This window comes from Gouania willdenowi, chromosome 9 (genome assembly GCF_900634775.1).
Source record: "Gouania willdenowi chromosome 9, fGouWil2.1, whole genome shotgun sequence".
In the NCBI taxonomy this organism is placed as follows: Eukaryota; Metazoa; Chordata; class Actinopteri; order Blenniiformes; family Gobiesocidae; genus Gouania; species Gouania willdenowi.
Genome location: NC_041052.1, coordinates 26071407 through 26086568, shown reverse-complemented (window position 1 = coordinate 26086568; position 15162 = coordinate 26071407). Strand labels below are relative to the sequence as shown.

General features: G+C 41.5%; 1 protein-coding gene across 5 annotated transcripts in view; it reads right to left on the bottom strand.

The window, feature by feature from the left end:
- Positions 1–3104: 3104 nt before the first annotated feature.
- The window catches only part of ep400 (E1A binding protein p400), a 30805-nt gene continuing 18747 nt past the window's right edge, over positions 3105–15162 (bottom strand). For 3 of the 5 annotated variants that reach the window (XM_028456461.1, XM_028456463.1, XM_028456464.1), the window contains 25 exons: positions 14922–15091; positions 14509–14705; positions 14311–14422; positions 13883–14179; positions 13720–13794; positions 13482–13616; positions 13344–13388; positions 13041–13194; positions 12656–12891; positions 12379–12552; positions 12244–12291; positions 12015–12151; positions 11880–11936; positions 11715–11793; positions 8656–8817; positions 8534–8579; positions 8349–8455; positions 8033–8234; positions 7811–7953; positions 6883–7113; positions 6520–6694; positions 6253–6404; positions 5118–5273; positions 4942–5019; positions 3603–3899 (listed from right to left, as the gene is read on the bottom strand). In XM_028456461.1, coding sequence (XP_028312262.1) covers positions 3603–3899; positions 4942–5019; positions 5118–5273; positions 6253–6404; positions 6520–6694; positions 6883–7113; positions 7811–7953; positions 8033–8234; positions 8349–8455; positions 8534–8579; positions 8656–8817; positions 11715–11793; positions 11880–11936; positions 12015–12151; positions 12244–12291; positions 12379–12552; positions 12656–12891; positions 13041–13194; positions 13344–13388; positions 13482–13616; positions 13720–13794; positions 13883–14179; positions 14311–14422; positions 14509–14705; positions 14922–15091 — 3665 coding nt within the window. Of the gene's footprint in view, positions 3900–4941; positions 5020–5117; positions 5274–6252; positions 6405–6519; positions 6695–6882; positions 7114–7810; positions 7954–8032; positions 8235–8348; positions 8456–8533; positions 8580–8655; positions 8818–11714; positions 11794–11879; positions 11937–12014; positions 12152–12243; positions 12292–12378; positions 12553–12655; positions 12892–13040; positions 13195–13343; positions 13389–13481; positions 13617–13719; positions 13795–13882; positions 14180–14310; positions 14423–14508; positions 14706–14921; positions 15092–15162 lie in introns of all 5 variants that reach the window. The other 2 variants (XM_028456459.1, XM_028456460.1) reach the window with 2 other exon arrangements.

Below are 15162 nucleotides of genomic sequence, written 5' to 3'. Positions count from 1 at the left end.
TTGTACCAGCCTCCACTTGGAGCAAAGAGAGTCCAGTCATGAAGACATACAGATAGAGACAGACACAGACCGAGGCACACATGGATAGAGAATAGAGAGAGACACAGACATGGAGGAACACAGACGTCTCCCTGTTCCGCGTGGGCTTAGACAACTAAACGTTACTTATGAATAAACCTCAATGAAATTATACTACTCTTGTCATCTATCGTTGGAGCTGTTCAATTAAAACAATTGGGAAGAAGGTAGAGAAAAGAAAACCTTACACGACACTTTCTCAACATCCCGCACAGTGAAGGCCCAGGTCAGGTTTGAACCTTCGATTACAAGCCCAGAAATAATGTAATTTCTGATATTTAAAATACAATTGTAATTGAAAATTATCTTCCTACTAGTAACAATTTGGTTTCAGATATCTTCAATTACTATGTCTAGTCAGAATTGAAGAAGGAATTCCGAGTATTCAAAATTGATCCGGATTGCAATTGTTGGTATCTGAAAAGGTAAATTACATTTTTACTAAGTGCAATTCTTCTTTAACATGGGGAAATTCAATTAGAGATATCTATAACTGTTATTTTTACAAGGTAGATATAGTTAAAGTTATGTATAATTAAAGTAAAGATTTATGTAAAAAGATGTGACTAGTTCAAATGTAATTACTACATGAGACAATATATTTGTCAAATTTGTTTGACAGATATCTTCAATCAAGATTTCAGCACGTCAAAATGAAATTTTGACATATCCAAAGTTCATTACCACCAATGAAAACTGAATTGCATCTTGTAAGCCCAACTGATTAAACGTTAAAATGGCTGAACATTTAGAGTGTTGAAAGATTCCCAGAACATGAGTCAGCGTGTACAGACGAGTGGAGCTTTGTCATGCACAAAACATCTAGTCTAACCATGGCCAGCTGATTTTTGCAGGTAATGGTATGTGTCCAATATATAAATATATGAGTATTTCTGTTCAAACTGTCAGAAATAAACTCCATGTGAGTGGTATGAGAGGCCTGATGTCCATGAGTGAAGTCTGTGCTCACAGCCCAACACAGGACAGGGTGAATGGCAGCACTTAAGTGTCATTAAACATTTTCACCAGTTGGTCCGTGATTATTCAATAGGCTAACTGTAAATCTTTACCACTTTGATTGGATGAATAATTTTTGAGATATGGCCAATTTAGTGGCCACATCCAGCTTCCAATATCTCAGAACTGCATCACATAAAAACTGAAATTTGTATAATAATACGCTGGATATATGCATTGGTTCTTGGGTGACAGTCTCTCGAAATCCGAAAAAATAATTTTTTTAAAACTATATTCATTGACCAATAACTAGTTTTCTGATACATTGACTAAATAACACCACCTTTAACCTTTACTACTTTTAAAATGTTCAAACCAAAAAAAATTCTTAAACGTGTCCGTCCTTTATTTTCACTGCTCAGTAACAGATGATGTCTCATCCTCTAATCATTACGGGCTCTATTCTTCCATGTGCGTAAGTCCAAAAAGCTGCACAGCGATGCTGTTTTTGGCTGTGTGCTATTCTCCCCCTGTATTTAAGTCAGCCACTATGCGCCTTCATCCCACTTACACACTCTGGGTGGAGCAGCTCTGAAATGTGGGCGTTCCCATTCAAATCTGCCTTTACGCGCATTCTCCAGTGTACGTAAGTCCTTTCCCTCTTACGCGCATCTAACCCTGGAGTAAGTGCATTACCCCGATAAAGTGAAACATTATTTTGTACTAGAAATATGGACTTAGTTATATTTGAAGCCACACGGACTCATGCGTCACGCAGCAGCACCTGTGATCACTCAGCTGCTGCTGCACGATTAAGAAAAACTCTGACAGATGCAGACTTCTGTCCACGTTGGTCACAGTGATTCAACTATTTTCATACTATGTCCAACATAAAGTCACTGTTTGATCCACTACAGAGTGAAACACGCTGTCATATGCAGATGAGGATGGAACACAAACTGTTCCCACACATATTTTAATGAGGCTCAGCTTAAGCTGCTTTAAACTAATTATATTTAAAACTGCATATTATGGAAGCCAATAGTTCTGTTTCACTGCAATCATCTCGCTCTGAAGCCGCTTCATTTCCTCATATCTCCAGCGCATCTAACTCGGTCACGCTTTACAGCGATGATGGTGATCAAAGAGAGGGATTTTAACTGTGACTCGGACAGAATGTGGCCAATACTCACAGTGCAATAATCTGATCAAATCAACCTGTTACATTGCTTATCAATGAAGGCATTTCAAATTAAAAGTGAAGTTTATCATTTTCACGGATTTCAATGACATTTACAAGCGTTGGGAAAACTCCACGTTCCGTGATTTCTAGACAGCCCAAAAATAATGACATCACCGCCTTCTTTCCTTCATTCACAGACTACGCGCTTTTTGGCTCCTTACGCGCAGTGGGCTGGTAAGGAATCTGGACCGGAGAATAAGCATAGGAGAGAAGGGCATAACTGCAGGCGCGCAAAAAAAGTGCTCAAGTCCAGAAGGGAGAATAGACCTTATGAAGACGTCCATTTAAGCTAAACACCGTCAGCTGGCTTGGCTCAGCTGGAGAGCTCCAAGCTGAGGAATTTGATGGAATGGGAAAAGCCAGCATGGTCACAGACGGCTTGGGTAAACCAGGTTTAAACCGTATGTCTGGCTCTACTAAGAACACTTTGATGAAACACCCACCTAGTCTCATTTGAAAGTTTGATAAGGGAGGAGCTTGTCTCTAAGGGTCACTTACTGCTTAGAAACGTCAGAGTATACAGTGTATAAGGCTGTATGAGTTCCTATGTTGCTTCACAAACAACCACCATAAATAGTATTGGTTACGTTTGGGGAAAATGCTACACTACAATAACACATGACCTCTAAAAGAGCAGGCTGGTACTCTGCATCACATTGCCTTCACTGGCTTGTCCTTTCCCATCATGCCTTGCGGTTCCTCTTAAGTGCATGTACTCAGCTCCCACACAACTTTAAGGACACTTGTTTCTGGAAAGTAACACTGGGCAGCAAAAACCACAAGTTTGTCTCTTCACACAAATTTAATGAGAAGTAAAAAGATGAGCTTGTGTATAAAAACAAAACACTTTATTACAATTAGCCTGAAAAATCCAATGAAAACACAACTACTTTACAGGTACAAATGTTTGTTAATATTTACAGTTGTTTTTCCACCTCGGACATCATTAAAAAAAATGACAATTTATGAGAAAACACAAGATATTAAAGTACATGTTTACAGTGTGTCTGCTGAAAGTATAAAACAAACAACAAAAGGAACGTGCATTAAACTCCATTTAGTTTCTACAGACCACGAGAGGACGGGATAGGAAAGGGACTACTCATGTTTATACTTACTCTAATGGAGAGGTCATTACCCATAATCCTCATGTGCTGGATTGGGGGACATTTTAATTTATATTAACATTCAATATCTTGTAAAACAAATTTCAGAAAAGAAGGATGTTGATTTAGCTTGACAGAAGGATGTTGGATGTGTGAGGTGTGTTTACATTTGATCCTTGAACAGTTTGAATTTGGAGAACCTCTGCTCTCAGTGTTCTTTAGCTGCCTCCTCCACTGGGTTTGGCTGGAGCTTTGGCCCTGATGCTGCCCTGCCGAGCTTGACTCTTGGTGGTACTCTGTTGAGGCTGGGCAGGAGGCTGAACCAGGGACTCAGCAGAAGGAGTGGCAGGCTGCTGGGCGGGGCTGTGGGGAGTGGGCGCTGTCACCACCTGCTGCTGAATGATCTTCTGCTGCACCACCTGAGCCGTGGCCGTGCCTGCAGGAATCATCTGCACCTGAGCAGGAACCGACGTGGCAGCCTGGGTCATGGTCACCGTCTGAGGCTGAGCCTGGATCTGAGAGGAACACACACATGCTTTCAAGTCTTTTTTTTACCAAGGGTTTGTTTTCAGAAAGAATATGTTCCACCTTGAGATGGTGACAGCTATGTCTGATGACCTTAATCCAGTGTAAGATGGTTTATTTAAAAAAAAAACAAAAAAAAAAACATTGTGATTGAACTGTGTGATCCTTTCTCAAATAGCAGATTGTTACTATTGAGAATCATGGAAATAAAGATTGATTGATCATGGCTTTAATGTGGTTGTCAAGACAACTGGACAAAGATGGATGGGATCAAACTATCCCTCATCCTTTTTACTGGAACACGAAACAGGTTTTCCTGCATAGTCATCACAGGGTTATAGGTCAATTTCAAGGTCAGCTTTAGGAAAATGGGTCTCGTCAAAAATGTGGAGTCTAACTCACAAAGAAGGGCAAAAAGTTCATTATTTCTTTAATGTAGTCTAAAACAGACGAAAATAAACAACTAGGGTCAAACAGTAACCTCTGAAGATTTCAATTAAAAAATGCTTTTTCCATTGAATGTCATCACTGCCTTTGACATTCATGAGCAAAGTAAATAACTCGCTTTGTGTCTAAAGGTATCAGTGTGCAGCACAACATGCTGCATTGTGAGGAAAAGTGATGGTGAGTTCTGACACAAAAAAGACTTTCTGTGTCCGTTAAACACTCTAGATAGCAGAAAAAGTCTACTGAGGGAATATTTGCCAAACTGCTAGCGACTGGATTTGTTAACCATCAAAGTCACTGATGTAATTTATTCAGGGTTGAACTTTCAGATACTTTCTAAAATTGTTCTTAATCAAAGAGCAGTATGATTCTCTTTTTGAGCCAGTCCCTGTTGATATTGTTTTTTTTGATAGATGAAAAATGTCTGTCAAATGTCTCAGATTTTACATCAAAGCAAACTGTAAAAAGGGTGATTTATAGAAATAAGCCTTTAAAAAGCCACACATGCAGACAATCTGAAGAGGAAACTTGAGTTAGCCTGAGTTTGTCTAAAAAGCCTGAGGGTTACATGGTATCCAGACCTACCTGCTGAGAAGAAGACACGATTTGTTGAATGTTGGCCACAGTTGGTTGCTGCTGCACTATTTGTGGGAGTTTAGTCACCTGATAGGAGCAGATAAATATGTAATCAACAAATCACATGACTTACTGTCCCACTGAATGACAGCTTTGTGAGTCTGTGGTGGTCTCTGCTGCTGTACCTGGATTTGTTGGGCTCCAGTAGGTTTCTGAGCCTGAGTGATGGACGTTGTAAAGAACTGTGTTTTAATCCCTGGTTGGAGTTGGTTGGTGGTAGCATAGGTGACCTTCTGCTGCTGCTGCTGGGCTGCCTGCACCGTCACCTGCTGACCGCCAATCTGAGGGAAACAAAGTAACCGTGAACACCAAGCCGAGCTAAAAACTCAACATATACAATTTAACGTAAGTGAAGTGTATTTGTCTTCATTTGCATTTTTTTTTTAACTTTTTGTTCTACTTTTCTTCAGGTTATTTGTTTTTTTTCATTAAATACTATTTGATTCACGTTATTTGAGAAAGAGCAACTTTGAGAACTTGAGTTTTGGCTTTCTAAACATGAATAACTCATGCTATTGCTCAGGTCAAAATACTGCCCATTTTCCTTGGTAATAATGCAGAGGTGACACTTTAAAAAAGACAATGATATGTTTGGCTAAACAAAATTACATACACTAGAGCTACTTTGAGTGTTGAGTTTTGATCGTTATTCACCAAATTCAAGTTCAGACATCCTGTAGGTACTGAACAAAAAAAAACATGGATTTGATAAAAGAAATTCAGTGACGATTAAAAAATACAATAAATATCACAATATGCTCAATGTTTGGGGAAGTTAAATGACTACTTTTATCCTTAAAATGGAGGAAGCGGCTCATACAGTATAAAGGAGCCACATATCCATGTGTGATTGTGCAACTGGACTCTGATCGTAAAGCTGATGGACAGATAGCAGGGTAGCGACTGATTAGTGTGACACATGGAGCAGTGAGAGCAAGCAGGCGTTTGTAGAAACTCACTGGGATACAGTTAACTCCTTTTATCCCAAGAGCAATTACATCTGGAATCAGAGCCCGCCTCCAGGTGCAGTCTGATTAACTGAGTCATTTAAATGGCACATTACTCATCTAATAGCAAGCATCATAAGGAATAGAGGCAAGCTTGAATGTAAACCAAGCCATTTTGAACCTGCCTATAACCAAGCATGCAAATGACTCGCTGGAGCAACCAATAAAGCAGCTGATATACTGGTGCAACATAGCCTGTAAAATACACTTCTTTTGTTCTCTTTGCATTTCAGTGGCAGAAAAACGAAGAAACCTTTTGCTGCACAGTAGCCTGTCCTTGCTGCTGCTGTCCTGCTTTCTGCTGCGCTGCGGCCTGAACGGCTGCTTGTTGCTGCTGCTGTTTTTTCATCTGAATCAGTTGCTGGACCTGCATCTGAGGGAAGGGTGTGCTCAACACGGGCCCGCCTATCACAGGAAGGAATGAAAACACACAAATTACAATATGCCTTAATGGTTGAGATCTTAACACACATGAAGCTGAGAAACACCATCAGTATGACCTGGAGAATTACAAACATACCTGTTTTCTGAGCCTGATTAATGGCCACACTGATGCCTGCCACAGTGACTGGCAGTGTTGTGACCCCCGCTGATGAGACCACAGCTGGCACAGACACCACTGGTGGCTTGGTGAGCGTCACCTGAGCAGTCTGTCCAGCCTGGGCCTGAATCTGGCCCTGAGTGGGCATCCGAGCCTGTGAGGAGAAGAGTTAAACAAGTTGCTAATCCAGACCAAAAGAGAACAAAGTATGGAGAGAGAAATCAATAATGTTTTGAATATTTATAGTTAACATGACAAAAAGTTATGTGTTAGAAAATTGTAAGAAACTTAATTTTCAACTGATTGAGACAAATGTGTTGTAAACTGTGATCCTCCACTTACCAGTCGGGTCACCTGTAGGTTGGCCACGGTGGTGCCGGTGAGCACAGCTCCAGGTCTCGGTGCTGCCACAGCTGTTAGCTGAGGATTGGCTTGTGCAGCCTGAGCAGGTTGAACCTGGGCGCTTTGCTGCGTCCCTGCAGCCTGCTGCCCCTGAGCTGTGGCTGCTACCACTGCTGCCACCTGCTGCTGTTGCTGAAGCTGAAGCTTATGCTTGTGCATCTTTAACAGTTCCTGTAGACAGACAGTAGTATTTAGACACACCCAAATCCATGACAAAAAATGTGAGAAAAATACCATGCACACATATTAGGGATGCACCGATTGCAATTTTCTGACTGATCACCAATTTTTTTTTTTAAAAGCTTGACCTGCCGATTCCAATTTTTTTTCAAATGCTGCATAATCAGTGGTGTAGTGGTTTCTTAAATGGTGAATGAGGTAAAGTTTTGTTAGAAAATCCACCATCTTACACAAATTACAAATTGTGATTCTTTTCTCTCTTTTTTTGTGTAAAACTGCGGACATGCTAGGCTAACCGTGCCCCAGGTGTTGTTGTTATCCTGTGTAGCAGACAAGCGCGCACATGCACGCATAACCTGGGGGGCGGGGCCTGTCAGTCATTCCCTTCTGCTGTGGACAGTGGCTAACTTTAAGACCTTTACAGAGGTAGAAAAGATCAGCCAATTGCTGATACCCCAAAATAAGGGAAATGGGCACCGGTGCAATACTCTACTTGCTGTTGTTTTTTAGCTGTAAAGTGTCTGAGTGTATGACAGACAAAAAACACAGCTACAGCGAAACTCAATCTCACCATTTCTTAGGTGTTTGACGTGAAAAATAAGCTAAAAAGATGTGTATGGATCCTTGATTGCTGACTGAGTTATTCATTTCTCAAAGTGATTGGATTGTGATTTAAATGGTGGTGTACCTGTGGTTGTTTGCCTACAGTTTTTATCTGAGGGGAAGTAGCCTGTTGTTGTTGTTGTTGCTGCAGCTGCTGTTGCTGCTGTCGAAGCATCTGAAGATGTGCTGGTGTGAGAGGCTTCCCCTGAGCCAACTGCATACCAGTAGCTGAAAACAATAGCAGAAAAGTCACACGTGTAACACTGAACAGATTAACTAAGAGCAACACTCAAGAACTGCTCCATACCTGGTGTGACCTGAGTGACCAGTGGACGAGTCTGTGACTGGACTGGACTCAGAGTTGTAGAAACGACTGCAGATGCAGTCACAGGTGTAACAGCTCTAACACCCTGACCTGTAGCAATCGCAACCACTTCAGCGGGGGCAGCAGATGCTGTGACAGCCCTCTGTTGTGCATGGACCACCTGGGCACCAGATGCACCTACAGGCTGATGGGACAACACCACCAACACAATGAACAAGAGTTGTATGGTTGTCCAATAGGAAGTCTATTGCATTACTATGGAGGTTTGGTAGGAGGCTGGGTTGTATCAATGACTTACAGACAGAGTCCCTGATATGACGGGAGAAGCCAAGCGCTTGTTAGCCTGAAAGGGACTTGGAGGGACTCCAGCCACGGTGTTCACAATCATGTTTCCTGCTACGGTGGCTGCAGAAAACAAAAGCGAATCAATTACCTCCCACAAAACACATAGCTCTGCTTGGTGAATCGTGTGTGTTAGCGTACCAGCCTGAATAGTTGTGCCTGCTGTGGCATTCTTAATAGCACCAGCCTGAAAACAAAGTTTTATTTATGAAACACATTTTTTGGTATTTTTTATTTCTCTATATGCGTAAATGTATTCACACCAGCACGGCTGCATTGGACACAGTGGCACCAGCTACGGCCGCAGTCTGAGGGACCTGAGCTTGGCCGGCAGTGACCTGGGCCTGACCGGGCGTCGTCTGGCCCTGAGGTGCGCCAGTCTGCTGCTGAGCTAACTGCTGAGCCTTCTGCTGCTCTGCAAGGGCCTGCACATGCGCACACAATGAGAAAAGGTCACTACAAAGACAAACATGTCAGTGGTCATAAAGATAAAGCAATTGGAAAAGATTTAGGTGACCCTATTGTGTATAGTATTTTGTGTAGTGCTGCTTTAACCAACAAAACCCATCACAAGTGCACTGTAGATGACTGGTCTAAAGGTGAATTACGTTATGTGAATAGTAACACTTACACGAATGTTAATTTTTGTCAGAAATGTTTTGTAGTAATTTATATCAACAGTAAAATGCAGCTATCCCTTTATATGTGGGCACCGCCACTGTGGAGATTTCAGCTCCATAGCGTTTGCATATTGTGTTGCCACCCCACACTGCTCCCATTAAGAGTTTATCGTGAAAAACCATTTGAATACGACCTTTTTGTGCCTCGTTTCACCTTATCTAGTTCCTTGGAAATTATTCCCAAGAAGACCAAGAAAATTACATTGGACAGATTTTGAAGTTATATTTACCAAGAAATGAGAAATTGGACTTTAAAAATACGGATGTGTACAGCACTTAGACGCCGCTATCGGACAGCTTACTACAGATCCACGCATTAGAAAGACAGCTTAAAACAGATAAGTCCACGGTACCCTCAGAACGATGGGATGCCTTTAACCTGATAAAACCAGTTTGTTACATAAATGGAGCATTTTCTTGGGCGACTTCTCATCATAGTTTGTCAAACATGTCAAAGTGTGTGTGTAAAGTGCTTTCTATTGCATAAGCAGCTTATACAGGGATTAAAGTGAAAAAAAATGATTTGACTGAAAAGAAATTGGCAAGCCCAACCCACATGGTATGCATTATATAGTGATTTAACAGTAGCCCACTACATCCAAAGTGCTTTTCCGACTCAAGCGGCTGCCACATAGGCACCTGCACACACCTATAAAACAGAATGACAATCATCAACAATCATCATAGTTGTATCGTACTAATTGAAATTGGTCTCAAAAAGGCCCTTAAGAATATGGTCAAACCATTTAGGTTTCAATAATTTCAAGAAAGGTTTTACCTAGCTTATTTAAGAAATACTTGTCCACATAGGATTCCAGTGCACATTTTATTTAAACCTCACAAAAACAGACTACAGTAAACATTTTATTTTGGACCCCAAACAGCTGCAAACATGGCAAAACTTCAGAAGTCACTTTTTCTTTTTAGCCACAAAGCCAAATGTCTCAAGCATGGCTACACCTGACCCTCGTTTTTTTTGGCTTGACTTTCTATTGGAAGTAGAGGCAGTGGAAGGCCCAGGGGCCCTGGAGGAGGCCTGAACTGGGCACCAATGCCATGTGTAGACAGGTACGACGCGTGTGTATTTGACATCGACAATCTAGAAAGAGCACTTCGATCCTCGGCCATGGCAGTAACTAGTTTTACTAGGGGCTGGGCTAGAGTAAACGAAAGATCGTGTTCAGCTATGAAAGCACATATGCGCACTTTTTGGTTGCACACACGATCAGCCATGGAAATGGGGGCCTCGGCTGTTACTGTAACGGCACCAGGCAGAGAGGAGGTATGTTTCAGCGCTCGAACAGCAGCCTTGTGCTTAGCATCTGCAGCATGCCGTGCTAACACTTTCTTGCCATTGCCGCCATACGGGATTTTTTTATGACAAATAACGCACATACACACACCTGACAATGTCATGTTTTTGCACCATGTGCGAAACAGCTTTCCATCATCCTCCGCTTCGTCTAACCAAGCCCATCTCCATTTGTTTTTGATCTTCCCGTCAATTTGACCAGTGTCAGTACCCTCTTCAGCAAACGACTCCATGCTGTCATTAGGCTCAGTCAAGTTACCTGGGAAGGTTTTACGAACTAAGCATGCTGAATCCAAACAACAAAGAGAAACGCGCACCGCAATAATCTACCGTAAACCATAAGGTAGAATAGCGAAATGTCTACTGCTACACTGAAGATTATACATTCAACTGGTTATACTGCCGCTAGCCTAGGCTAGCTTACTGCAGAACGACAAAATGCCAACATGAAAAGCAGAAATTTTTTTAACTTACCTTATAAACTGATCTTTATCCATGGCCCAACCATATCCATACATACTTGCCAACCCTCCCGATTTTCCCGGGAGACTCCCGAATTTCAGTGTACCTCCCGGGGCCACCATTCTCCCGATTTTCTCCCGATTTGACCCTCCTTCACTGAGCGTCGTTTCCGGCCGGACAATAATAACGATTACACCGCATAAGAAGAGGAAGAAGAGTCTTCTTCCTCTTCTTATGCGGTGTAATCGTAATAATAATATTGTTGTAATAATAATATTGTTGTAATAATAATATTGTTGTAATAATAATATTGTTGTAATAATAATAATGTAACGGACTGGGTCCTATGTTTATGTTGTACTACTTGTTGTGTATTCAATGATTCACTAATGTTGAGATGTCCCATGGCTTTGAATGCACCATCGTTACGTACAGCTTTCCCTACCAATGAGTATCTTTGTTTACGGGAGTTCTAAGTGGTGATTGGCTGGGAGGCTGGGGAGAGTCGGGGGTGAGTTTGGAGGGAGTAAGACGGTACCTGCGCTCTGTTGTTTGTTGGCGTCGACTACGGCCCACAGTAGTAGGGTTTCAACGTACGTCATTAAAGACTACAAAACTTGGATTACGGCTGGAGGCTCGTCATTACAATAATAATTTTCCGTCTCATAATTTTAATTTGACGGAATTCCGTCACCCTGACGGAAAACTTTAATCCCTGAGCTTATAAAACCTTTCTAATACATACAAGTCAAGTTGATATATAATGGTCTTTCAGTTGAGTTGTCTTTGTCATTTAGGTTTGACTATCTCGTGAAATAAAGAATTTAAACTAGCATCTCCAAGCACCAACACATATTATGATAAATACCTTTTTCTCTTTTGCAATCCGTTCTGCACGTTGTGAAGCCACTTGAATAGGAGGTAACGGCTTGTCATAGCTGATCCCACTGAGAAAGAGAGAAAACATCTCAAATGAGTGCCTTTTCCTTTAGTTCTAGGAAAAGTTTACTATTAAGTGCTAAAAGGTTTATACCTTTCTGCCAGAACTGAGGCATGCTTTGGATTCTTCTGAAATGGATTCATCCCAAGACTGTAAAAGAAAAAAAAAAGGAATTTTAAGTCATTTAAGCTAAACCTGGTCTCATGATAAAAACCAGTGAGTGCTTACAGCGGTTTAATTGGTGGGCTCCTCTTGCTCGCAATGATCTTAATAAGTTCAAAACGATTGTTGTAGAGCTGAATGTGAGTTGCATTATCATCCTGTGTGTAGATCTGACAGGTCCTCAGAGGTCGACTGTTCTTAGACTGAGCATGAACAAACAAAAACAAAGTGCCCAACATTATTTTTTTTTTAAGAATACAATGTGAATGAGAAGCAAATAAACTTGAAACCATACCTTGTAAATGCTCTTTGTTTTCTTCTTGGGGTTTGCTTCATAGATCAACTGAAAAATATGACGGAGATCATTTAGACAACCACAAAATACAGAGTGTGTTTGATCACAGCAGTGTAGGTGACCTGCTTTCATTACCTTGCCTTCCTCTCTGGGAATGATGACGTTCTCGTATCGATTGCGACACTGTTTAGGTGAACGGTAAATGCGGCTGCAGGAGTTCACAACATCGCTCACCAGGTCCCAGTTTGGAGTGTGGGCAGGAGACACGATTGTAAGGTTCAGAGGCAAATCCAACAGCTGTTTGACAGCCTGACAGGTGAAGAGAAATAGTGGTTTTCATCAAATAAACTATAAAAGATTTTGCTCCTATTGTGAAAGCTAAACGAGGAAAGGCTTAGGGGCGCAGAAGTACCTGAAGTAGTGCCCAGTCCTCACTAATGAGCCACTCTGGGTTGTCCTGGCTGGACTCCATGGCTGGTTTAACCAGTGAGGGAAGCGGCTTTGCAAATGGCGCCTGCTGCTTCAAAGAGAAGTTCTTCTTCTGGTCTTTGCCCTCACGCCGAACTTTAAGCATGCTCGCCTTCTCGAAAAGGGAGCGTGGAGGAATAACCGCCTCTCCGTGGCCTTTCTTCTTCTTCCTGGCAGCCGCTGGAAAAACAAAAAATAACAGAAGTCACATAAACATCAGCAAGCATAAAAACAATTTTTTAATTAACATCAACAACAATTGTAAATCTGAAATAAAATTTAGTAGATGTCCAACATGTTGCACAGCCCTTCATCAACACATCTCTTACCTGAGGGGTCCATCTTTAGTCTCTTGTTCTCCTTGCGGATGTAGATAGGTGGCAGCTTGGACTCAGGCATGGGTGCGGAGTCATACATTAGCATCATCACAGAGTCCAGATAAATATCGTTGTCGTCCTGAGGTGGTGTTGGTGGAGTCCAGAGCTAGATTGGAAAATTAACATTGCGATAAACAACACAGCAAGACATGATGTTTGGTCATAATATGCATATGATAAAACAAACATAAAACTGCAAACTATGGCACATGAGCTACGTGACTGTGATGTTTTTTCCCAATTTTTGTAACTTACCGGCATAATTTCTGTGTGGCCATCCGGAGACTCAAAAACATACTCCTGTTAAAAGACAAAATAAGTTAGCACCAACAAAAGCTCAGCGTAGTCCAGAGACTACGTGTTTTGTGAAAAGAGACCAGGACATCCACACACCATGTTGTAGGCGTCCTCTCTGGTGTAGGTGAAAAGATCCTCCTCTCCTTCGATCACATGACGCTCCTCCTCTTCCTTCTTTAGTTTCTGCAGCTGCCTCTGCTCCCAGCCTCTCTTTGAGCACTCCAACCTCTGCTGCAGGTTCAAGTGCCACATGTAATGTGCATCAGTCAGTGAATGCTTTTGCAAGAGTAAAATCATGTCTCTAATTGCTGAATTCAAACAGCTTTTCAGTGACCTTCAAAGTGGTTTCATCATCTCCAACGTGCAGGTATTCCAGATAATGAAGAGCATATTTTTCAATTGGAGTGAGCTAAGTGAGAATTGAGCACAGACATTAGTTTAGCAAAAATGATTATAGCATTCAACATTCATTAATTCAATGTTTTTAATATATGTACCTGTTCCATGACTGCCTTTAGTCCCTCAATCTGTCCTGGCTCTTCCTTAGCTGGACTCTCTGACTCCTGATCATCTTTCACTGACTCTTTATCTGTCACCTCCTTAGTCCCCTCCCCTTGCTGCTCTTCGTCCTCTGGCAGAGCATCTAAATCGATACTATGAAGAGCCTGGATGTAGGGCCGAGCTACTCTGGGAGAGATGGCTTCCGATGATGATGGCTCCTGGTGAAGAACCACAAATTCCTCCACTTTCTCTCCTGAGCCTGCCTCCACCTCAAACAAGTCCTGAATTGTCCTCTAGAAATTAAACAAAATAGTATATGACAGACAAATAACCTAAGTATTCAAAGAGAATAATTTATTTACTGATTTCTGTACAATGGAAATCGACAGCTTTAAAAGACATGAAAGAATCTATAAAATCTCACCTGGGTAAGAAAAGCCAAGGCGTAGTCGGTGCCCTGTGCAGCCACTTCTCGAATAAGGTCTTTTGTACCATTTTTCAGCAGTTTCTCCTCAATTGAGTTTCCACTCTCCAACCTGTAAAAGACACAAACGATCAGTAGTGATTTGCTTGTTGTTAACCAGTAGATAAAAACTGATAAAGCTTTGTGTGGAAAGTTCACCTGTAAATGTGTATATCCTTGGAACGCCCTATTTTGTCACACCACTCCTGTGTGTGGGCGTCCATGCTGGGATTTAGGTCAGTGTCGTAGAAGATGATAGTATCTGCGTCAAACATGGTCCCAACAGCAGAGCAGCAGCGGTTGGTCAGGATACTGCAGAATATCCGTCTGTTCCTGTTAAATTTCTTTATTGACTCCTACAAAAAAATGAAAAAAGTAAAATAAAATTCTATGCAAAATCTTAGCAAAAAAAAAAAAAAATTAACAAAAAAAATATATTCAATGCTTATGTGTCTTTCTGGCTCACAAGCAGTAATTCTACCCCATCAGTAGAACAAAGATAACCAAATCAATCTCAACATTGTACCGTATACAGTATCATCACAATTATTTAAGAGGTGATGTGATTTTACCTGTCTTTCTTCAAATGGGAAGGTCTCATCAATGCGCACATACGTAAGCTGTCTGTAATCCAGGAAGGCCTCAAGGATGTCCAGCATCTTGACCATCTGACTGAAGATGAGGACACGACGCCTTTCTGATCTGAGCTTCAACAGCAGGATGGCAAGAGCTTCCAATTTGCCTTTAGAAAAGAAAAAACATACGCATTACAGGCAATTCAAATATAAAATTGCATGTAATATGGATATTGAC